The 23,942-nt window shown below is 36.9% G+C and overlaps 1 protein-coding gene across 1 annotated transcript in view; it reads left to right on the top strand.

The window, feature by feature from the left end:
- UBR3 (ubiquitin protein ligase E3 component n-recognin 3) overlaps positions 1-23,942 on the top strand; it is a 119,258-nt gene that overhangs the window by 15,512 nt on the left and 79,804 nt on the right. Inside the window, 8 exon segments of the mRNA XM_050899578.1 lie at positions 1,435-1,578; positions 2,183-2,232; positions 6,853-6,919; positions 10,790-10,920; positions 16,283-16,511; positions 20,346-20,525; positions 21,303-21,436; positions 23,385-23,471. Coding sequence (XP_050755535.1) covers positions 1,435-1,578; positions 2,183-2,232; positions 6,853-6,919; positions 10,790-10,920; positions 16,283-16,511; positions 20,346-20,525; positions 21,303-21,436; positions 23,385-23,471 — 1,022 coding nt within the window.

Genomic DNA, 23,942 nt, shown 5'->3' with positions numbered 1-23,942 from the left:
TAAGAAATCCATCCTCTTAAAGTGAAGTGAACACGACAGCTTAGTACTTCCAATAAGGCATATCAAGCTTATTCAAAGTGGACTATGTCTAACTTATTTTGGGATCTACTCTCACAGAGGTTACTGGAGGAGACCTGAATGGTAAAAGGCCATTGTCTGTTCTGCACTTCTGTGCAAAGCCTTTTTTCCTTTTTTTTTTTCTTGAAAACAACCCCCGCCACCCCCAATTATTTGTTCCATCCTGTACCAAATCACAATGAATCTGAAAATGTTGGGCAGTCACTATTAACCCCAAACCACCTAGTATAAATTAATTCCATCTTATTTTCTTGTGATTAGAAGGTGTCTTTTTTGAGTCCTTTGCATGCTTCCTTTGCATAGGTATGGAACAAATAGTAATTACTGTAGATTTAAGTTGCCATAACTGGCTTGGGCAGCAGCTAGTTGAAGAACAGGCAATCTCCAAATCTTTGTTTGAAAGGAGAAAGGAAAGCTGCCTCAGGATCAGTTGTCTTTATTCTGTTTCCTTCCTCTTTTTCTCTCCTGTTTAATAATATTTGAATGGGAGAAATTTAGTGACTTATCTTTTCTTATATCTGATGGATTTCCTGAGATAGAAAAGTGGAGAGGGAATGGGAAGTAACGCATTCTTATCTGGACTCTTGGAACGGAGAATATGTGCGTCTGAGTAGGTACAGTTTCTGGGTAGGGAAGGCAAGGAAAGGGATTTTAGAGCAAAACCTGCCCTTCTGACTTTGAATGCAAAAGGTGCACAGCTAAAAAGATGCTGTTATCTTTTTCATGTTTTCTTTTCCTTAAACGCTTGACACAATTTGCTCCTCTAAAGTTTATTTTTTCCTTATATAACAAATGTGTTGGGTTTTTTTTAGTCCATTTCCTTGTGGAAAATTTTATATCCTGAGCATGCAGTGTGAATTTGCTTCATCAAACAGTTGAAATTATGGTATCTTTATGAATAGTCTCTGTTAATTGCAGCTGTCAAAACTTGAACTTTGAAAGAAAAATTCCAAATATTAGAAATTATATATGGTATATTACCATTACTGTTTTTTGTTGGTTTATTTTTTTCCCATTGGAAATCATAGGTACCTGTCCTTTCTGTCCAAAACCAACTGTTTTGAAATATCAAATCCTTTTTTTGCTGTAGTGTTAATGGTGGCAGTGCTGGTAAAATAGAAATGAACTATATCATTTAGAAGAAAACAGTGTGTTGGAGGGGAAAAACTGAGGTGGTTTCTGGTCTTTTGGATTTCAGTTCATCAGTTGGAAAAACTTTTTAGCTTCTACATCTCATAATTGTACAGCTTATTAGAACATTGTGGACCATTTTTTAGGCTGCTTGTATAGAATATGAAGTATATGAACCAAGTAGCTGTTGTTGTACTTTAATGCTGTTTTACATATGTGTTCAAGGTGTTGGAGAGAATGCATGTGCAAAGAAAAGTCATGAAAAGTACCTCATTGCTTTGAAAGGCTCTGGACTGGCATTTCCTGAGGATAAAATTGCATGTGGTATGCAGGAACAAGGAGCTGGAACTAGCACATTAGCAGTTCAAGGTTTGTGTAGAAAAATATTTTAAGAGAAGACTTGATTATTGCTGTTTTTTATATAAACTGTTCTTTTAGTTTATTTTTAAAAAAACCAAATCTGAATGAAACGTAAGGAATTACTTGTTATTTAGAGCACCACCAAATTACAGACTCATTTTAATTCTATCAACAAAGCTAAACATATTAACCTTTTGTTGCTAATACACTAAGCATCATTTCCCAGTCATAGCATTAGTGGAATTTGAGTAGGCAAGATGAAATTGCTCGTAGTGGAATTTTGTCACTGCAACTAAGTTAAGCCACCTATTCTCACAAAAGTGCTGTGGATTTTTTTTGATCACTGAAGGGTATTGGAGTTTTTCTGCAATTTCTGAAAGAATACATCTCTGTTAACTCAGTACGTTGAAGTTCTGCAATGGAACGTACTTGCAAATCCCTAATTTTGTATTGCTTGGAAATCTTACTCCAACTTCTCAGTCCACTGCTGTGTATCTTTTAAAGAAAGTTAATGTAGTGCTTCATTTCATAGTGGCTCATTAAATATCGTAAAATACTCTCTTTTCAGTATAAGACTTATGAAAGGAATCTCTGAATTTTTTTATTTCAAAAGGTTTAGCAGGTGCTACGGCAACATCAGGACAAGGGGATTCTTCAGATGAGGTGAGACTGCTTTTTAAAGACTATAATGAACTGCAACAGAATATTAAATGGAGAGAATGCTTGCAGCCAAATCCCACAAACCTTAACTCTTCTGTCTACCACATATTCTCTCCGTTTTAATAATTAGAAATAATGGAGATACAAAGGAATAGATTTCATGCCTTTGATTTACTAAGGACCTCTTGAAAACTCCTTATTTTTGCTGATACTATTGCAGTTTAATTTATGTATGTAATGTAGAAGAAACTTGTGTAGGTAGTTCAAAAGTCACTATCAAGTAAATTGGGCTTGACTAAAGCAAACTTAAAGCATGTGATGCTGTGAATGGTGTTAGGAGTTTCTGGTGCTTGAGAATCCAGCTGAACTGGTGATAGCAGCAGTGAGAATTTCTCTGTAGATAAATTCCCATGTGTAGACTTGACCTTACTTACCAAACACATTAAGGGGGAGTAAAAAGGAGGGAATCTCCTTTTAGGTTGAGCTGTAATAAATAAGTGGAATTTAATGAGGAAAGTTAAATTCTGGTAGAGTTACTTAATTTATTCTCATCTTTTTTGCCCTACTATTTAAAACCTAATTTCAACTAGTAAGCCTTAGCAGCCATTGTGGTAGGGTAGTATAACAAACTTTAAATAATGTAAACTGTAGTTTTTCATAGGATTTTTGCTTGCATTGAATTCTGTGTGAACAAGTACTGAAGTAAAAACAATTGTTGGTGTATGTCTAAAACAGTGGTATGACATATTTGCCTCTGTCACGAGCACAACAGCATCTGTTACGCTTTCAGCAGTGCTATTTATAATTTGGCATTTTTCAAAGTATTGCTTGTTGTTTTTTCACCATCGCTTGACAAACAGACAAAAAAAAAACCCATGGAAGACTGCTGACAGTATCACTTTTAAGGCCCGTGAAAGAAGGCGGCAATTGAAGTTAATGTTAATAACCTCAAGTAGTATTTTCAAATAAGCTTAAAATGGCTCAGCGTGCTTCTTTCTCTTTTACACCTATAAGTGATGAGGAGAGGGGAGTAAACTAAAGTTGTTAAGAGTCTGAAGAGAGATTGGATATCGCTAATATTTCTTTTGGGAAAGAAGTCCAAGAGGGAGGTAGGGACAGAGATGTATTTTAGGGAGAAGGAATTTTTTATCAGGAAAAGATAATTTTTTCAAGGAAAAGATACTTCATGAGTAAATAAGGGAGGAATTACAGCAACTGCATTGTAGCTTTCCAGTTAAAGATACCTGTTTTCTAGAAAGATTTTTCTTTCTGATCTCCAGGTTATAAATATACATGTAGGTATTTTGTTATGTTACTGCAGATGTGATTTTTCTAAATTGAAATTCTGCATATACTCACATACCTGGGATCAATTTTTAAGATACATAAAAAGCACAAGACCCTGTTTTGAAAGCTGTATTTAGAAAATTTTGAAAAAGAATGAGGAAGTAACATCCAGGTAAAACAATATGCACTCAAAATTTAAATGTTCTTTAGTATATATTTTCACTTCTGAATCTTCCTTTTATATTTTTAATAAAATCACATTGATACAGTGTGGGATGCAATTAAAAATAATGTCAAAAGTTTCTTGGGGTTTTTTTTGTCTGTGTGTGTTTGTTTTTGTGTGGGTTTTTTTGTTTTTTTGTGGAAACAAAAACCCCCTCAGTTAGTGGCATCTCCAATTTTTTATTTTATAATCTTTTTCTTAATCATCATCCACTTGACAAATATGGATTGCTGAAAAGAAGGTCCAGTCCTTTCATCCAAAAGCCAGAATAGAACTGTGCAGGTGGAAGGCTGAAATGCTTATTAGAAAAATGATGTTACTAGAGAAATGCTTCCTAAAGGAACAAGGAAGTTGTCGTCTTGTTTTATGACTTCTCTTCCTCTCCCCACCCTCCCCCATAAGTTACAAAGGGCATTTACAGCTTTTTTATGCCTTATTATACTCTCTTATAGCAGAGTAAAACTATGTTCTAATTAAGAAATGTGGCAAGAGGACACTTTTAACTGCGTTTTCTTCCTCTGGTATGTAAGATGAATCTCAAAAGGTTAATGTTCTTTCTTACCGAGTGAGTCTTAAAGGTAGCATTGTTTCACAGATGAAAGGCTAGATTACAAAATTTACACAGACTACAAATTAGAGCAGTGCTTCTGCAGGGAACTAAATAGCTTGAAAAGTTTTGCATAGTTCAGTATTTAGTTTCACTTCTACAATAGTAGATGGTTCTAAGCTAAAATGAATCTGAAGGATAGATGTATCCTGAGGTATGTGTTGTGGGTTGTTTTGTTTTGTTCCCCCCACCACCCCGAAACAGTGTAGGCTCACTTGTGCTTTACTTCTCAAATGGTTTGTGTTCCATCCTGTGGTATTTTGGAGAGAACTCACCATTAGCTTGCTTTATTAGCTTTTCTTCCTCATGTTTTCCTTTGTGCAAAAGGAGAAAAAAAGGCCCTCTCTAAACCTGTCCTCCTATTTAAGAAGTTTTTATGCTCCAAGGAGTCAAATAAAACCCAGTCCATGAATGCTTTTACCACACTGACAAATAAACCTTTTTGTATTGGATACCTCAGTTTGGCTGCCCTTCTAGTTTAATGAGCACTCAATGCCTTATTACTTAGTTATGTAGTTATTGACTCCAATTGCTGTTTAACTGTACAAAAATCTATGTATAGTATCTAATATTACATAAAGTTTATTATCTGAATTTACAACAGATGTGGCACACCTTAGGCATATTGCTAAATATTCTATTATGTAACGTAAATCTGCATAGATCTTTGCTGTTATCCAGGTATATTTACACAGCATTATCCAATGGGTAAAAATAAGGTGTTCTACATTTGCTTGCTCACTCTCTTACTCTTTATCCCTGGGCTTGGCAGACACCATGTGACCTAGCACTCACTATCTCAAGGCCATTAAAACTCCTCCACTTGACATTAAGATTTAATCCTACCTTACTGCAGCAGTGGAAACCAACTGTCTAACATTATTGAGGAAAAGAGTTCTCAAGAAAAGTGTTTCTCATAAAGTCACTCATAAATTTTCTTTTCTTTAGTGAAATCACTTCAAAAGTTGCAATGAAGACTGTTATATGTTTAAACTTTTCTCATGCTGTAGAAGGGGAAATGCATTTTGTTTGCCAGAGCAGTGGTGTTGGAGGCTAGAATCCAACACGTTAATCACAATTTGTATACCCAAATGCATTATTTTCTGATTAAGGCCCCTCTAGCAGCTCTTTGGATTAACAGAGACTGCTGAAGAGGTCTTGAGACCTCCAGGTATCAACTTTCTAGCTACAGGAATTTAGATGCCTTTTCTTCAGGGCAGGAGACTTAAATTGCAGGGTCCTGCAGTTCACAGTAATATCTCAGCAGGTCTGATTTTTGCTTTAGAGTACTTGGCCCCTCTGATGCGGGAGTGGGCAGCAGCAACATCCTGCGAACTGACTGGCTCCCGATTGAAGTACAAAAGTAGCATGTGTTCACAAAGACCACAGGACACCTAAGAGTTCAAATGTGTGCCCATCTTAAAATTAACTTTCAAATGGAGGTACTGAAAGGATAGGAAAATTCAGACATTTCATTAACATGATACTTTTGGTCAGTCCTTAGATATAAAATATGAATAATCTTTACCCCCAAGGAAGCATAGTCACTTCTTGAGTACCAGATTCTTTATCATTCCAGTGAAGTTTGGAAGTAAAATATGGCATTTGCTTAGTGGAGAAGGATATTGATTACTTATTTTTAACAGTAGATATCTGCATTAATTATCTCTCATTTTATTAGATCCAGTAGAAATCTTTCTTTATTTCCAGCGTTTCATTAGGACTACCATTGTTAGTAAAGATCCATGCAGCGTTTAATATAGTCCTGTAATGTCACATTCTTTTTTAACACCCAGTGTTAGATTTTGTAAAGTGGTGGTGATGATATTTTTAACTTGCATTGCATTTTGGAACCTTTGCTGTTTTGTTTGCAGAGTGCCTTGAAAGCTTCAGATGACAAGTGCCTGCGTAAAGTGTTTCCATTATTCTGTAGGGAACAAGCAATTAGAATTCAGCAATTAGAACTGGCCTCTTAAAGGTGTCAAAAATACTTTATTCTTGGATCAAAACTTTATATGGATTAGAAAATGTCTAGCTAATTGTCTGTGTTGCCAGCTTTAATAGCCAATATGTTGGCTGATTTTTTTTTTTTTTTTTTTTTAGGAAACAAAAAAACCCCAAACCTTAAAGATGAATAAGGTGAAACCTTGGATGTGCAACAGTTAGAAATGTTGTAGTGTTAAACATTTTTGTAGCAATCAGTTTCAGAAATCAAAGCAGGTAACCTTACAAAATTAATTAAATAGATGAAGATGTCTGAACTTGCAGATGATAATGTTGCCCGTAGGGGAAAAAGCCATTTGAAAAAATTGTGGTTTTTGTAATGAGTTGCACAGAGTCCATGGTTCCTGTAAACAGCAAAAGTATTTTTCTGGTAAGAGAGTATATTTAGGGCTTTTCTGTTTTAGCTTGATAGATAAACCAGAATTTTGAGAGCATACCGTCTCTTGGCAATAAAATTCTAAATATACCATTATCAATTTTTTAAACTCTTCCCCTACCCCAGGAGGACCAGGATGGTAGCCAAGGTGTGGGCAAGCGCAAGAGGGTGAAACTAAGCAGCACCACCAAAGGTATTTATAAAGTACTGATCTCAGTTTATCATATTTGCCTTATGTCTATCTTAAAAATTATCTAGAAATATTCATTCACTTTCCAAGCACTGTAGTGCTGCATGTGACAGGTATTAAACATAGCAAAGTCTAAAAAAGAATAGCAAGTGAAATTGTGGTAATTGGCAACTTTCATTTCCCTTGAGTGAGTACCACTATCTGGGACTCTGTTTGACCAGTCATTTTGTCACCTTCACGTCATAAGTTGACCTGTAAAAATCCATTCCATTTTCACTGTGTGGCTGGCAAGGTTGCAATACAGCTTGGCAAACAAGTTTTGGATGTATTTGTTCTTAACAATTTTTTTTCATTATGCCACTGTACCGTATGATTGTGTTCTCAGCCAGGCAAGAATGGTTCTCTCTGGTTCTGGTTGGTCTTTCTGTACTGTTCTAGTAATGTTTAAGAAAAGATACTTGAATGAAGTCTCCTTTGAAATCACTCTATTATTTTCCTAGATTGAAATTAGTGCTCTGTGCAATTTCTAGTCCAACATGAGCAGCACTCACATTGAGATCAGTGCAAGTTTTAATTCAAGAATGAACGTAGGCTAGAGACAAGGTAGCCCTATCCTGTGCTTGTCCTTGACATGTTTTTGTGCTAAAAAGTGTTTAAATAATAGTATTTCAACTCTTATTATTAAATAAAGAATACTTTTTTTGGTTATTTTTTTAATATGAGTATGAGGAGACTGACATAGGAAGCGCAAAGAAATTGCGAGCCCTTAGAAGAGAACATTTGGGTGAAGAACTGTGGTGAAAGTTGGAACAAAATTTCTGGAAAGGCTTTGGAGTGAAGGTTTGGAACTTGAATTTGAAATGCAAGGGTTCATGAAGTCAGTAAAAAGGTATGAAGGTGTTGTGAGGAGTATGGGAAAGTAAGATTGATTGTTTCTAGTGGTTTCAGATTGAAGGAAAAAGATTGGGAAGCTGGAAAAGCAGAGAACTAAACGTTTTGGCAACGGTGTTGTTAAGAGGTGATCTTAGAAATGGTGTGTGAAAGATTGTGGCAGAGAATAATAATGTGGAAGAGGTGGTAGTTTTGGAGAAATGCAGGAAACTTACAGACATCCAAGGAAGGCTTTCTTACTTGAATTTTAGAGGCTGTTGCCTTGTCTAAAAGATAAGTTAGAGTCAGGTAATGCAAGAAAAAACGCTGAGTTTCTGATGCATAGTAAGTGATTATGGGAAACAGGCAGGGAGGAAGCTCAGGTTGAGAAGCTGCCAGATCTGAAAACTAATATCAGCAGTGGCATTTTAGGAAAAGTGATACTTTAAATCAACATTTCATTTCCCCCCAGGACTGTAGTCTTCCCCCTCTGAGGCATCCCAACATGGACTGTGCTCATGATGTTGATAGCTCCTAATATCAGCCCCAGAGGAGGGAGTCTGCCAATGGGGGAAGGGTAAGTATCTGTTTTTATTAAATATTGAATGGTTTTCTGAAGTTTTCAGTATTCATATTTTATGTCCAAGAGGGTATAAAATAAGAGTATGAAAAGAAAATTTTAGAAAACTGAGTATTGAATAAAAACAGATTTACCTTTTCCGTATAAGCAGACTCTCTGTCCCATCCTAGGTCTTTCGTGGTACTGTCTTCATAGAGGGTTATTTATATAGTGGGGATATCCTGGAATGCTTAGACTCATATTCCAGAGAGATGTTTACAACAGTCTATGGGGTCTTTTGTGGCACTAGGAAAGAATAAAAGGTTTCTTTAAAGAAAATACAGGTTTTATGCTGAGGTTCACTGATACAGGTATGGGACTGAGTATTGAGAGAATTTTTATTTTTACTCTGTTTTAAAACCTGCATCCTGCATCCATCTGAAATACCTGATGTTTAAGACAATTTTAAACCCACAGGCACTATATATTTTTTTTTAATCTGTTGAAAGAAATTTAAAATCGTGTGGTGCTTTTCACAAGAGTGGGAACGTTAGTCCCAGTGTTCTTGACAAATTTTCCAAGTTGGGTAAGAGCATTCTGCCTACTTAAATTCTATAGCAGGTATAAGTGGATATATATTCTTCTGTTCCTGCCTGAAACTGCTGTATAAAGATATGTACTGTTCAGCTGTGATATGTGTCAGAGAAAGCTGCACATCAGTGACAGATAAGGTGTTGTGTCACTTGTCTTCATGCCCGGTGTTCTCACTTGGGGCATTTGGCATGTACCTAAACCTGTGCTGTCTGTTCTGTGGACAGAGGACTTCAGTCTGCATGGCTGCCAAGCTTTCATGGGCAGTAAAATCACATATGCAATTTCTTAACAAGAGACGAGGAAGAGAACATAAATGGTCATCATATGTTTGCTGCAGTAGGTGATGTGTAATGCTTTACAAAATATTTTAATATTAAAATATCTTTCATGACTCTGTGAAGGTAATATTTCAACGCTTGTAGAATATATTGAATAAAACATATTCTTGTCTTTGTGTGGCTTGCTAAAGTCTTGAGGAGATCCCTAAAATTTAAATTATTCGTTATTTCTCATGATCTTTTGCAATTCCTGAGATGTTTTGGGCTGATTGGTTGCTTGGCTAGGGAACTCGGACCTTTGGAAAATGGAGGTAATTCCTGCTTAGGAAAAGTACAAATGGCTGTCCTGCTTAGGATAGGCACAAAGCTATCCAGTGCACTCCCTAACGCTGTCATACTTCAGTGAAGAGGCAAGTCTTCAAGGCCAGATGATGTTCAGCTTAAGTGTTTTTGAGTCTGTGCTGATGGGAGCACTTCATACAGTCCCACTGGAATATGGGATTTTGTGGGGTGTATATCCTCAGGTCTAGTTGATTGCTAGGTATAAAGGAGCATTATTATTATTATTATTTTCTTTAGTCCTTATGTGTTATGGAAGTGAACAATGCCTGTTGTAGTTTTAAATCATAAATAATCAACCTCTTGAAGAATAATGATAAAGAGTCCTTATATTTTAGTAATTTTTAAAAATGGGGTTAATGTGATTTATGCTCTGTCTAGCCATAGCTTCATGAACAGTTTATTCTAGCAGAGGTCAGTTTGTGCAGCTTTGCAATCAGGAAACTGATCTGCTTGGAAATGCAACTGACAGAACAGAAAGATGACTTGATTCCTACGTAGGTACCCCACAGGGATGTACTGTCAGCATGAGTAAGGGGGCAGAGTCAATGGCCAGGAGTTGAACAGGGAAAGATGAGACTGTCTCTTCTGGTACCATCAGGACCTAGTGCCTGATTATCTGATTGTAGTAATTTTTATATTAAAAAAACCCCAAACAAACAAAAACTTCGTTGTTGGTCAATCAGTACATATATTGCTTTAAAAATAAGAATAACTGATACATTATTGCTTCTATTTAGCTTGTTTAGAGCTTTGTAAACAGAACATAAGTGTTCTTAGGTGATAGAACTCATCACGTAATCATAAATTGTATTTCGTTTTGCTATTTTAACTTCAGCTAAGTAGTAGTCTATATTAACAGTTTCCCTCGATTAAGTGACTGTAAATATTGTGCAAATTGCTGTGATTCATTACAATCAGTGGAGGTATTACAGTAAGATGATACGATTCAGTGCAATCAATGAAGACTGGACTCTGTGTGGTAGAATTGTACTGAAAACTTTCATTGACTTCTCTGGGAGGTCCTTTTTATTGTTACACACTCTGACACTGTGCAGAGTTGGCCATGTTCATTTTCCCAGTGTTTTTGAAAAAAAACCTATTTACAGAGCACACTAAGATGTTCTTAAATTTTTGTCACTGAATTTTGTATGACAGTGCAACTGCACTATCATTATTTTTAGTTTTAATAATTATTACATTACACATCCCCTCCTCCAACCTTTTATGCAGATCAATCTATCATGGATGTTTTGAAGCATAAATGTTTTCTAGAAGAATTATTATTTTGGACAATAAAATATGAGTTTCCACAGAAGATGGTGACTTTCTTACTCAACATGCTGCCAGATCAAGATTACAAGGTACTTGCCCTACTTCATTCAAACTTAAATGTCTTTTCTTATTCACATACTTAGTGTGTATTATGCCTTGCATGAGACTGCATGTGTTTATATTTGAATAATACACAGTAAAATAATGCAGATCTTTTACCTTGTTTTGAGTATTTGGTTAGAAGGTCTAAAGTGTATAGTATTTGAAGAGAGATGTGGACAAAACAAGGTGGATAATTCTGGAGCAGCACTATTAATTTTGTTCTCATGGTTTGCTTTTTTTCCTTTTTGGCTGTTAGTGCATATTTGTATGTGTTGAATTTTGTTTTATTTTATTTTACTTTGTAAATTGGATTTTTGTCAGTTAAAAGATGAGGATCAGCACTAGATGATTCTGTAGTGTGGTATGGCTGGTAAGTAATTGCAGTGATTTCATTCCTGTTGCAACTGTTGTAGTAGGCAGTGGTTTCTCTATATAGGCCATTACAGTGTGAGTGTTCTTGCTGCAGCTATGCTCTAGGTGATTTTGGCAGCCTTCCAGCTGCTTCCTTACAGAGTTTTGCAGTTGTCCATACCAAGTGTCTCCTGGCCTGGAGTCACGGAGACTGGATGTCATCTTCCTGTTTTAAATCTTGGTGTGCAGCCAGGTTTGGTTGTTTGCTCTACGTGTTCCAAGACCAAGTATACATAGCAATCAGGCTTAACATTTTGCTCTGATCGTGTCATACCTTTGAGCCATGCAAATATTTTGGACCTTCTCAATCCCTGCTGGGAGGCAAAGATCAAGAAATCCTGAAGTCCAGGCATGCAGATTTCTTCAAAAATGTCTGCTTATAATGGGACAGCCCTGTATGCATGCCCCTTTAAAACCTTGCTGTATCAAAGCAAAGGATATGAACATAACTTGCAAGGAAGAAAAAGATAAGATACAGCCTTTCAGCAATACTCTGTCCATGTCAAGACAGCGTTTTGATTTGGGATACCAGCATAGATTCATCTTGGTCTGGGATTCAGCTAATATATGAAGAGACATGAGGACTTCTTGACTGATGATCCCTTGCCATGAAGCTTGAATTCTTCTCGATATTTGGAGACCCACATGGACATCCAGTTCTCCTGATCCATTGCCAGCTAAACTCCTGCCTGTAAAGACACCCAACTGCTAGCAGCATGTGGAGGAATCTGGTAAGTGTTGCTGTTTACCTTTTTACTATACCATGTAGTAACAACAACTTTTAATGATCATAGGATCTTTTTTCCTTTGACAACAAGCCACAGTCTTCAGTGGCTTTCTTTGCTGTGTTCATAATCTTTCTTCACTATGTACTCAGAATTTAGACCGTGGTATATTTGGTTTCTCTACTGGCTGCCACCTTTATCTGGAAATAGTCCATCTTCCACCTACCAATACTGTGTGTTCAGACGAAAGGATTATTTAAACATTCCCTTTTTTTTGTTACCAATTTCGTAGTGTTTGATTAAACAGTTAATTCCTATGTACAAACTTTATTACTAGCACAAATCCTAAGTATTTGAAATCTTTTAGAATCTGTGTTTATTTTAATTGCTGTGATTGTCTAAAAGGTGTTTTTCCATAAGGAAAACCCAGTAAGGAGTTCCTTCCTCAGTCAGGAAACTCAGAGCAGGAAATGTATCACACAGCAATACTAGGGAGGCAGTAACACTATTTTTTCCCAAGATACCGGTACTTTGTTGCAAAATTGTGTTGATGATGCATGAATTTTAAACATGTCTATGAGGATTGTGGCTAGTTTACAAGGAGTGGCTCTGCCTTTTACATGTGTACAGAGAGAACATAGCATTTTGAGATGAACTAGAAGAATGTTTTATCTTTCAAGCTTCCATTTAGCTTTTATGAAAGAAAAGCTTGTTTGCTGTTTAATCATGTTGCATTCTGAAACAGTAGGAATACCTGTAGGGACATAAACTGTTCCAAGTGATCTCTCAGCTTTCTGCTACTTTCTCCCATCCCATCTACACCACATGTACTGTCTTAATTTTTTCTGTCTCTGCTGTTGTGCAATTTGTCTGATTCTTCATGAGCTGATTTAGCTCATTAAATCAGCAGAATTCTGCTGGGTTGGTTTTCTGAGAAACTGAGTGAGCTAGCCAGACACGGAGCACAGAGCTGGCTATCTGTGTGCTCTGAAATTGTTGAAATCTCTGACCTCCAGTGTAAACGTAGTAGAGCTGACTGAATCCACCATGCCCTATACAGCAGTCAGTGAGCCACCAGCAATCTCTGTTGCACAGATTTATTTTTAAATAGGAAAACAAACTTCTCTTTTAGGATTCCCAGTATTGAAAAGAGGTGTTGAAAGGGGTGGGCTACAACCCTGGGTTAACCAGCTCTTCCCCCCCCCCCCCCCCCCCCCCCCCCCCCCGGCTTTTGCATATGAGAGAGACAGCACAACAAACAGCATGGTCTTTGCCTTACAGGGTTTGTGCCTGAGGCATCCCTTCCAGCACTCTCTGACATTTGAAGCTTGGAAGACTTACAAGTGAAGAAAACAGAAGAGAAATCTACCAGAGCTTCCAAGAAATTAGAGGTGTTATGGTGTGGACAAGGTTTCTGCAAGAGGAAAAACAAAAGGCCAGAGAAATAGGACTGACCTTCGTGTGACAAAGGAGAAGGCAGAGAAGGGCTTGGCAATAAAGAGGAAGCTGATGGAAGAGTGTAAATCATCCAAAAGCAGAGCCTTGCTGAAATCTGGAATACTGGAAGTAGAGAAATGCAGAAGCATCTAGTGGAGTTAATGAATCAACAAACATAATTATCAGAAATGCTGTGGCTCATCAGGCACCTCCCATAGTGAACATTGAGGCAGTTACTACAGCAGTAGGACTTCACTAACCCCTGGATATGCTGTTCTGCAAATTCTGTAGAACAGTTTTTCTATTGGAAACTTAATTTTAGCACAGCTTTCACCTGGCAGAACTATCTTTTTCTTTGCATTGAAAACAAACGTGGGAGATGCAAGTTCTAGCTGAAACATGGGGTTGATGTTAGGCTCCTAAAAGTTCTGGGATTGTTGAGTGGCCACCAAGAGGAAAGGCCAGATGAAAAAATTAACTTTGTTTTTGCATAGGCTAGAAATTTAGAAGTTGCACAAGATCATAGAAAGCAAGTCAGTGAAGTTAATTAAATATACAGAAAACGTGTCTGTCTTAGGAAGCCACTTCTTGCAAATGGTTGGAAGCTGAGTAAGTATTTGGAAAGACGTGTTATGTCAATATCTGCATTCTTGCTCCATTCTATATTTTTCCTTAGTTGTGTATACAGCTTTGGCCACTCAAAGACAGGATACTGAGCTGGATGGACTGATTTGACCTACTGTGGCTGTTTTTATATACAGACTGCAGTTTACCACAGTATTTCAGCATTTTAACTTCTGAAAATGAGTATAGTTTCTTCCTCTCAAAATTGGAAAGGGTTGTATTTGTTTGTTTAACTTCCAAGTGAATGTAGGAGTAAAGCTGATGTCTTTTCTTTCTTTAAGTGTATTACAGAATCTCTATCATTACACTGTATTGATAGTGAATCTACAGTACTTTCAGAAATTCGTTATCGTATATGGGTGAGGCACAAGAAGTTTTGATGCATGCTGATTTAAAATAAATAAATAAATAAATCCAAAATTTGTCCTGAGAGGAGGACCATGGTTTTGCAATCAACTTGAATTGAGAGTGCTGTGTAAAACAAGTAAAACATAGTTCCTACATCACAGAACCTGAGAATCCTATTTAAACATAATACAATGTGGAGAAGTAATATATAAATAAAGTATACTTTTTTTACTAGCAGCATTAATATACTAACTTCTTAAAATATCAGGTGCATCATTTGTGTTTGAGGCTTAACATTGATAGTGCAAACGTCTTGATGTTTGTTATAAAGTGTCATTGCCAGTGATTAAAGTTGTATCAAGCTTTAAATTAAAGGAAATTATATGATAGGTTGTTCTGCCTTGGAATACCAGAATGATACTGTATTAACTCCGCGCAAGTATTGTGAATACGTTGTTCCAAAAAGGCTTTAGCTGAAAACAATTACCATTGTGCTGGGTGCTGTATGTAGGAGACACTTTCAATTATTATACAGGTTTCCATCATTGTGAACCAGCTAAAGGAAGGCAAGTTAAGCAGTGTTGCAGTGACATCCCCATGCCCAGCCTGGTCCATTTCTTTGCATGAGCAACTTTATTTTTGAGGATATTTGCTGGAAGAAGCAGTCTTTGTGCCCAGCAGCAGCATTATGGCATTATGATATTTTTGGAAATATTTTCTAAATGAGAATAACATGGTAGTGCCATAATAAAAATATGGGAGCGGTGAGTCTGAGGCAGGTAAAATGAAGTAGTGATTTGTATACAGTCTGGTGAAAACACAGCTGCCTGAGGGTGGTTTTAAAATTTCTAATTTTATGCTTATGAAAGATTAATACTTCCAGAAGGAATAGACAGGGGATTTTAGACTTTGAGCTGAAAATTTTCATCACTACACAGCTTGTATTATCTCTTCTTATTAAGCCAAGGAAGTCCAGATGGTGTTAATTCAGAACTTAAAGTACTAAGTGAGAAGTTATTTCAGAGCTGGTGGATATGCACACATGTATATGCAGTGCAGAAGGTTGGTTTACAATGCAATTTGAGGCTAATGGAGTGGGACAAGAAATTGTACTAAGATTTATATGTATATGTATCGATACATTTAAATACCGATCTGCTTTAAAAAAACCCAAGCAGTTGTGTGAAGAATAGCAAAGGTTGCTAATAACTATAATTATTTAGGAGAAAGCGCTAAAGATTTATTAAAAAAATATAGGATGTTATGATAGCAGATGAAATTCAGTGTTGAAATGTCATCCTTGACAGATGAATGAAAACCTTACTCCATGGGTAGACGAGTGCAAGTGATAAGTTAAGGCAGCTTTATTAGGCACCACTAATCTCATCGTTCATAGTTATCATTTTGGGACATTAGTCCGTGTTTTAGGATGTAAAAAATTTAGGACAAATTCGTTATTAGAACTTCACTGCTTTCACAGGTATGCTCAGATCTTATATTCCTTGTTTCAACATTTCTGGATTTTTTTTTCGTGTGGAAAGTATAGAATGAGAAGATTAGATTTTGGTATAAGGTAATAAAATTGGAGGCATAAGTTACCCCTCTCTGTAGATAGGTCTTTTCATGTGGCCAGTTTCTAGAAACTAGACATGGGATAGTTAGACCATCAGTTTTGGTTTGTCATGGCAACTGGTGTTTCCTAGTATATGTTGATTGTACTTCTGTAAAGGAATACTTGAAATGAAAGAAAGCTGTAATTTTTGTATGGTGCTTTTTAACATCAGAATTTCTTTATAATTTGCAGATTGCATTTACCAAAACTTTTGTTCAGCACTATGCTTTTATTATGAAAACACTGAAGAAAAGCCATGAATCAGACACAATGTCTAATAGAATTGTGCATATCAGTGTTCAGTTGTTCAGCAATGAAGAACTAGCACGCCAAGTAACAGAAGAATGTCAGCTGCTGGATATTATGGTCACTGTTCTGTTATATATGATGGAAAGTTGCCTTATTAAAAGTGAATTGCAAGGTAGGTTGATTTGTTTGTTTGTTTGCTTGTTTCCATGGATAATAAATTGAGTATATAGGAAATTTAATCTCTTTGGTAGTCAATCCACCCCCCAACTCCTTCCCAAAACTGCACAGGATCTAGCAATATATAGTAGAGGCTGAGTCTCAAAATTTCCTAGAAATGTAAAGATATTTATCAGTGATACTGATGTTTTATCCTTTGGTTTGTAGGATTTTCTTTTGTAGGAACGTTATATAGTTTATAATAAAGAGTATTATCTTGCAGGTGCTTCATTTGTTGGGTAAAGTGCATAAACACTATTTGTGAAGCTCATTTGAATGAGCAATTTTGTATGCAAATTAAGAGCTTCATTAATTTTCAAAATATTTTCAAAGTATTTCACAAGCTATTTGAAGTATTTAAAATTTTTTAAATTTTTCTCACCTGTGATTGCCTTAATAAAACTTGATATAATTAGAGGAGAATGATTTAATACTTCGTAAATATAATCATTTGATCAAGCTTTTGGTTGACAGAGCGGCAATTTGAATTTGAACTAGTGTACACTGTGTAACTTTTCTAGTGAAAACAGCTGTCCTATTTCTACCCTTGTTGTTTTACTTGTCCTTATCTGAAAATGGTGGCACAATGAATCTTGCTGACTTCTGTTTTTCACGCTTTCATGTACCTAACAGACTGCAGACCTCTCAGCCCTCTTTATCCTAGTTTGAATTTGAAAGTACTGTCTACATAGGCTGACTGCTGCTGCCAAATAAGTACCGTCAACTTCTGCATGAAATCGTAATTTTTCTTGTCTGAAGTATCCTTTGTCTCTGAGTCCACTCTATGTATAGCCTAATACAGAATGACTATACTGAAATGGGAAATAATCCTCAGTCATCTAGCTGTAAAGAGTGCCCTCATTCAGCTGCACTTCAACATGAGAAATTTTTCTGCTGACCTACATAGATTGCTTTACAGTATTCAAAGAAAAATGTTGAATCTTTCTCTTTAACAGTTTGTATATCAAGTGACTTTTGCTAAACTAATGCCATATTGGTGGAATGTCATTTAAAACTACTTTTAAGTAGTTGTTTTTACTTGTTGGTCAGTATGGGATGTTGCTAGCGTGGTGGTAAGGTTCTGTAATGGATCAGAATTTGCAGCCAAACAGAAAAAGGCTGTGACTGTGATTAGACATTCTCTGAAGAAACTTCCTGGTAATTAATTATTACCTGGAGCTGGTAAGTTAAATAACATCAGATATATTTGTGATAGATTTGTGAGAAAAGACTTACTCCTGGAGCAGCTATCCCAAGACATGAAGTTACCTGTTTCCTTTCCCCAGCACCAGTGATTTGTCTTAGCTAAGACTCCATCATGGAATCTGTCCGGTGCTTTTCAAAGTTTTCACAACATTTCCGCCTCGCTGCTTTATATATGAGGGGCTGGGCATACTGTAAATTGACAGAAAAATTTTAATAAAATACTTCGTTGGGGTTTTTCCCTCTCATATTCTCATTGGCCTTCTTTTGCAGTTCTGTGGGCTTCTATCTTGTGTTTAGTTCAAGGTATCTCTTATGATGGTGGAAACAGTGAGAAGTCTGTTAGAAGTCTGTGCTAGTGGGATAAAGTGAGAAGAATTCTGTTTGTGCAGCTAGTGCAAACAAGTAGGTCGTTTAGTATCTGAATGAGACAAAGTTTACAAATCTAGCCAGTGGATAGATGGAGAAAATATGTTGGAGAGGAGCAAGGAGAACATGGAGCAGGAATTGTATCGGCTGTGGCACATTCAGTTTGCATTGCTCACAGATCCTAATTGTCTTTTGGACAGCTGACACCTATTAAAAGTATACAGTTCATTAGGGGTATTTGTGGATGCCAAGTGACAAACTGTGTTCCTGAAACGGAGTTGACTTAGGAGCTGTGTTGATACCAGCTTCAAAAGTGTTACTAGTTCAGCTTACCTCTCTCACACATGGTGTGAAAGGATGAGGAGGTGAAATATGGGTGTGGATGATAAAACTGGCTTCCTAGGAAGATTTGTGTCGCTATGCTCTTAGAAAATTTTTTCCTCTCTATCAGCACTTTCCTCCTACTGAACTTTTCATGCAAGAAGAATTTATACCCCCAGGGAAAAGGTTTTGGTAATGGTTCATCCTTTAAAAAAAAACAACCTCTTTTCCTTTGACTGACTTTATATTAACCCTGGCTTGTAGAGTATTCTGAATAAGAGGCAATGCCATGTCCAATTTGGAGTAACTCCGGGTTTGCCTAATCTATACTGGGGCAGAGAATCAGCAAGATGTAACTTGGCTCTTTGCAAAGTCCTTCAGCGGGTTCCGGCAGAGCCAGCTGAGATGTTATCCTGTTCTTGCATGGGCTGTGTGAGCACATGGGAACCAGGCAGCTGAGCATCAAGACCTAGTTTCTTTTCTTCACAGATGTACCAGATAACAAGAGAGAGATTAAAGAGTATTTGATCAATTGTGGCAGAGAAGTTTGAGACGCTCTGCAGAGCACTTCTGGCTTCCTGTTCCTTCCAGTGCTTCAGTGTAATAGATAGGAGTCAGTCTTAAGAAATGGAGCTCTATATTACCTTATGGTAACAAGAAGGTATCTGTTCATATTTGTGCGCAACTCCAGCAGCATATTTTTCAGGATGAAATGTGATTCATCTTTCTGATTGTGCTGTGTTCTTGGGAAGTAAAACTTGTCAAGATCAAAATATTGTATGACTTCAAGTTAGAAACGTGTTGATGTAACAGGCAAGAGAGTAATTTTTTTTTCCTGGTACCAATAAACCAACAAAATAAACAACCTCAGAGTAAAAAGAAAAAAAGTATTTTCTGCAGTAGTTACAACAAAGGGGAGGAAAAAAGCTTACATATATACCAAAGGGAACCACTCCAGATACAAATGTGCCTCATCAGCCAGAGACTGGAGTCTCTTAATAACAGTGTCTTTTTAGCTGTGGCTGTGCCATACTGCTTATGACCCTTTCACTGTGTAAAGGGTAACAAGGGTCCTTCAGTGCATTTGAACTGGACAAAAGCCACCCCCAAGCCTGATCATCAGGTGCAAGATTTTCTTTCTTCTGTTCGCTTGAAATAAAATAGCAACTGACAGATGGGTGCTGGAAGTTATTTCCCTTGGATTGTGAATCCAGGACCAATCCTGTTTCCCTTCTGGTCTTTGCAGGGGTCCCTCTTATGAAGATCAAATAAAGAGATTTATTTGACAGCTGTAGAGGATGTACTTCTGTGATTTGGGGAGGAGACTTCTACACCCCACCCCCCAATTTCTTCTCCCCCTCTTTTGGGAACCTTCTCCTGTCCTAGTCTCAGGAAGGCTGCATAAACCCTCTCTCTGTCCCAGATTCAGTGGAAATGCTTTTTGCTGCTGTCCTTCTCAGACTCAACATGCCAGTGTAGGTTTTGATCACCAGATTCCTGTTTGCATGCTGTAAGGTAGCTTGCTTGCTGGAAGTGTGTCAAATTCAAAATAGATTTCAGATGTTCATAATAGAAATTGTATTGTTTGGTCTTTTTATACTTCTTGAGAGTATTCAAAAAAGGCATAGCTGTGATGGTTTTACTAATGCACTGCTTTTCAAAGTATGTGGGTGTCCTACTGAGTGGGATCTATGTTGATGAGTCCATGATGAGAAAACAGCCTCAGGTACCACAAAATAACCCTTCTTCTGTTCTGCAGTTTTCGCTGTGTGTGTGATCGCAACATTACAGTAAATGCTAATTTTTATTTTTGCATTATCTTGTAACTTTATTTAAAAATTACAACAAGAAGACAAAAAAGTATTACTTTTTTTTCTTTTTTCTTTTTTAAATCTAGATGAAGAAAATAGTTTACATGTTGTAGTGAATTGTGGGGAAGCACTACTGAAGAATAATACTTACTGGCCCCTGGTTAGTGATTTTATAAACATACTTTCACACCAAAGTGTGGCAAAGAAATTTTTGGAAGATCATGGTCTTCTGGTAACATGGATGAATTTTGTATCATTCTTTCAAGGTATGTGACTTTTATAATCAGTACTAATCCAAGGATGTTAAGACAGCTTAATGTTCACAGTAGCAAAATTCTTATGCTGCTGTATGTAAATACTTAATTCATTAGTATTCTCATAAGTCTGTATTCCTGGAAGGGAACAGTATATTCTAGAAAACAAGTAGATCTGAAAATGATCTAATGGATCTTTGTCTTGTGGGGACTAGTTAAAGAGCAATTGCATCACACTTGACTGAGATTCGTGGTGCCAGAATTCTCAGGTTGTACTTAAAGTACAAATCATAACTTATGGTATAAGTGTTTTACTGGTGAAGTTCTAAATTTAAATATTGGGTAAATTAATCTGATAAATCTGGATCTTTTTCTAAGTGTTGCTGTGAATAAACTTTTATTTAAAAAAATATTTAAAAATTGTGAACTTTTCAATACTGATAGATGTTCTGCCTAGAAAGAGGACCAGATATTTTCCATCCAAATGTTCTCATTGACTAAGTGAGGTTCAAAGTAGAAGGGCTGCTGTCCATGTTAACGTCACCTGAACAGCAAGGACTGCAGTTACTAGCCAATCTAGAGCTATTGTTCTTTTCTGGTCTATTTCTGTTCAAACTTTGATGCTTGTTCTCATATTTTATCTATTATTCTGCTGCTAGATAAGATAGATTGTTACACTTTGTGGTTTTTTGTCTTAATAGGTGTGTGAATGCATAACACTAAAAATACTGCATTCCACTTAGCCCTAGTTAAATGTTTGGTTGTATAACTCTTCTTAAATCTTTGAAGGTATGAATTTAAATAAACGAGAACTAAATGAGCATGTGGAGTTTGAATCTCAGACATACTATGCTGCCTTTGCTGCTGAGCTGGAAGCCTGTGCCCAGCCAATGTGGGGTCTTCTGTCACACTGCAAAGTTAGGGTAAGGATAACATTTCTCTGTCGTTATTCTTGGTTTTATTCATGATTTATTCTAGAGTTCTCAAGTCTGAAAAGTCTGTCTGTTTTGTGTTTGCAAAGACTTGGGTTTTGCTGTCTTTGTCTGACAAATATATAAAACTGTGATCAACTCGGATTCTGTGTATAGTGAGTATAGAACTCCTCCTTGTACCTAATTTATTGTCTTCAGAACTGGGACTATAAGTTTGGGATGTGTACAGTCATTCCATATGACTGTACATATAGAATAACTTCTAATCTGATGAAGAACTTGATAAATGTCTCTGAGTCATTCTGCCTTTGTTCAGTAGGAAAGGAGACACATAAGTTGTCCCTAATGTGATTAGAATGTTGATTATGTCTGCAAATAGACACTTCATTATGATGGGGGATGGAGTAATTTATGGTTTTGTGTTGTTTTACTGACAAACTCAGGTGAAAGCCTCTTAGGTTCTGACATCTCATGGTCTCCTAACTAGAGCAAAGAGTTGGTACTATTTGCTAGACTGTAAATTATATTAAGTTATAGTAAAAATGGAATCCATCAGCTTATAGGAATACTTTTTATTGGTTATTTTTTATGAAATAAATACTTATCTTTTAAATTAATGTATTCAGATATGTAATAGTGTCCATGAGACAGTAATACCTGAAATGAACTGCACACTGAAAAAACGTGCGTGCGCGCGCATACCATGCAATTTTAAAACAGTTTAAATCAGGCAGTTGCAAAAGCCTTTCTATGATGTAAGTTATACTGCTACATTATGAATATATCAATTTATGAGTCTAAATTGTCTTTTGAAAACTGAATTACAACTTCTGGCTTTTTGAAGTATTCCTTTCTTTTTAGCTTAGGGATGGGAAGGTCTGCCTTTTGTTTAAGGCCTGTATGATTTCTTGTTCTGCCTGTCGGCATGTCAGTCATGTTTTCATACCCATGTTTGAGCCCTTTGGTTGTTCTCAGTAAATCTGAAAGAGTTCTAGAAATCTCATCGCTTAATTGTTGTACTTGTGTAGTGAAACCTGATGGGTGGGAAGAGATTCCAGCTTGCGTCGCACAGGAGAGGGAAAGCTGGCAGAGCCTGGCCACCATAGAGGGTGGAGCAGCAGGATGGGAGTGTGGCTGTTGTATTTCCTCATGAGGAAAGGTGTCTGACTGAGCGAGTCGGCACTTGCACAGCTTCTGGCTGGCCAAAGCACTGCTGGCTTTTGCATGAGAAGTGTGTCATAGATCTCCTAAGAGTGTGAGGCAGGTCTGGAGTCTGTTTCGGGGGAAGGGAAGATTAAAGGAAAAGTCAGTTAAGAAATGGGGCTTTGTAAGTTCCGCTGATCACAGAGCAATTTGGTTTAGCTCCCCTCCCGCCTTCCTTTCTTGCACATCACTGCTTTGCTCCTGGAGGGCAATGTACAGCTCTAGTCTTGAAATACGTGATTTAATCTGAAATATATTATAGTTTTAGGGCATTGTTATAGAGTTATATCATACAATCATAACAAGGTTTGTTTATCGTTAAAATCTATGCAGTATTGTGTTATCATTGCATTTCAGGTGCGTTGCGTTAGCAAACTGTAAAGACTTTTCCGTAGATAAAACTTAAAGGACATTAGCCATTCCTTTTGATTGTGTGGAAAGACATTTTTATGCTTACATATCTAAATTTTTGGTAAAAATAAATGGATAAATTGAACAACAGTAGGCACTAGGACCAGCTGACCATTCTGAAGGTACCTTAATTCTCACTATTGAAATGATCATCTCTTAGAGTAACAATGAAACCGTCCTAATACTTAATAATTTCCATATGATGAAGGCATAAATTACGTACTGTAAAACTGTTCTTGAAAAAATGATATTTATTGATAGTAGGAAAACAGTGACACTTAACACTGTTTTGCTTCGTGTAGTACACTGGTTTCTCTTACTGCAGGAAACACAGGAATACACACGAAATGTTGTCAGATACTGCCTTGAAGCACTTCAGGACTGGTTTGATGCTATCAACTTTGTAGATGAGGTAAATATCCTTAGTGAATTTAAGCAAAGTACTGTGAAAATCTGATTAAACTTCAAAGGTGATACACTTCCCCCCGCCCCTCCGCCCTTAAATTAAATCATCGTTCTGGGTACTGATTGAAAAAGGATTGCCTTGCTGAAATTAGAGTTTGTAGTTAATAGTTGGAATATTATGTCCTAGGATCCTTTATTTGTAGAGTCTTGATGATTTAGATTTGCTGGTGCAAGCTTAAGCTGTGTGAGTCTTAAAAGCAGTGCCATCAATGTACTACTGTTCTGCTGAACGAAGAGCTGAAGCAATGGCAAAACAGATGTCCTCTTCTGATATGGTAGTGGGGAGCAGCTTTACCACCTTAGCAAGCAATACTCTCAATCAGTTCAGAGTGTCATTAGCAACTGGAGGCTTAGTAAGAGATTAACTACGGCGATCTGAATAAGGGAAATTTCTGAATCATCGGAAAGTGCGGGGGAA

Source organism: Gymnogyps californianus, chromosome 7 (assembly GCF_018139145.2).
Source record: "Gymnogyps californianus isolate 813 chromosome 7, ASM1813914v2, whole genome shotgun sequence".
NCBI lineage: Eukaryota > Metazoa > Chordata > Aves > Accipitriformes > Cathartidae > Gymnogyps > Gymnogyps californianus.
The sequence above is the reverse complement of the archived record's forward strand: the minus strand, read 5'-3'. Positions and strand labels throughout refer to the sequence as shown.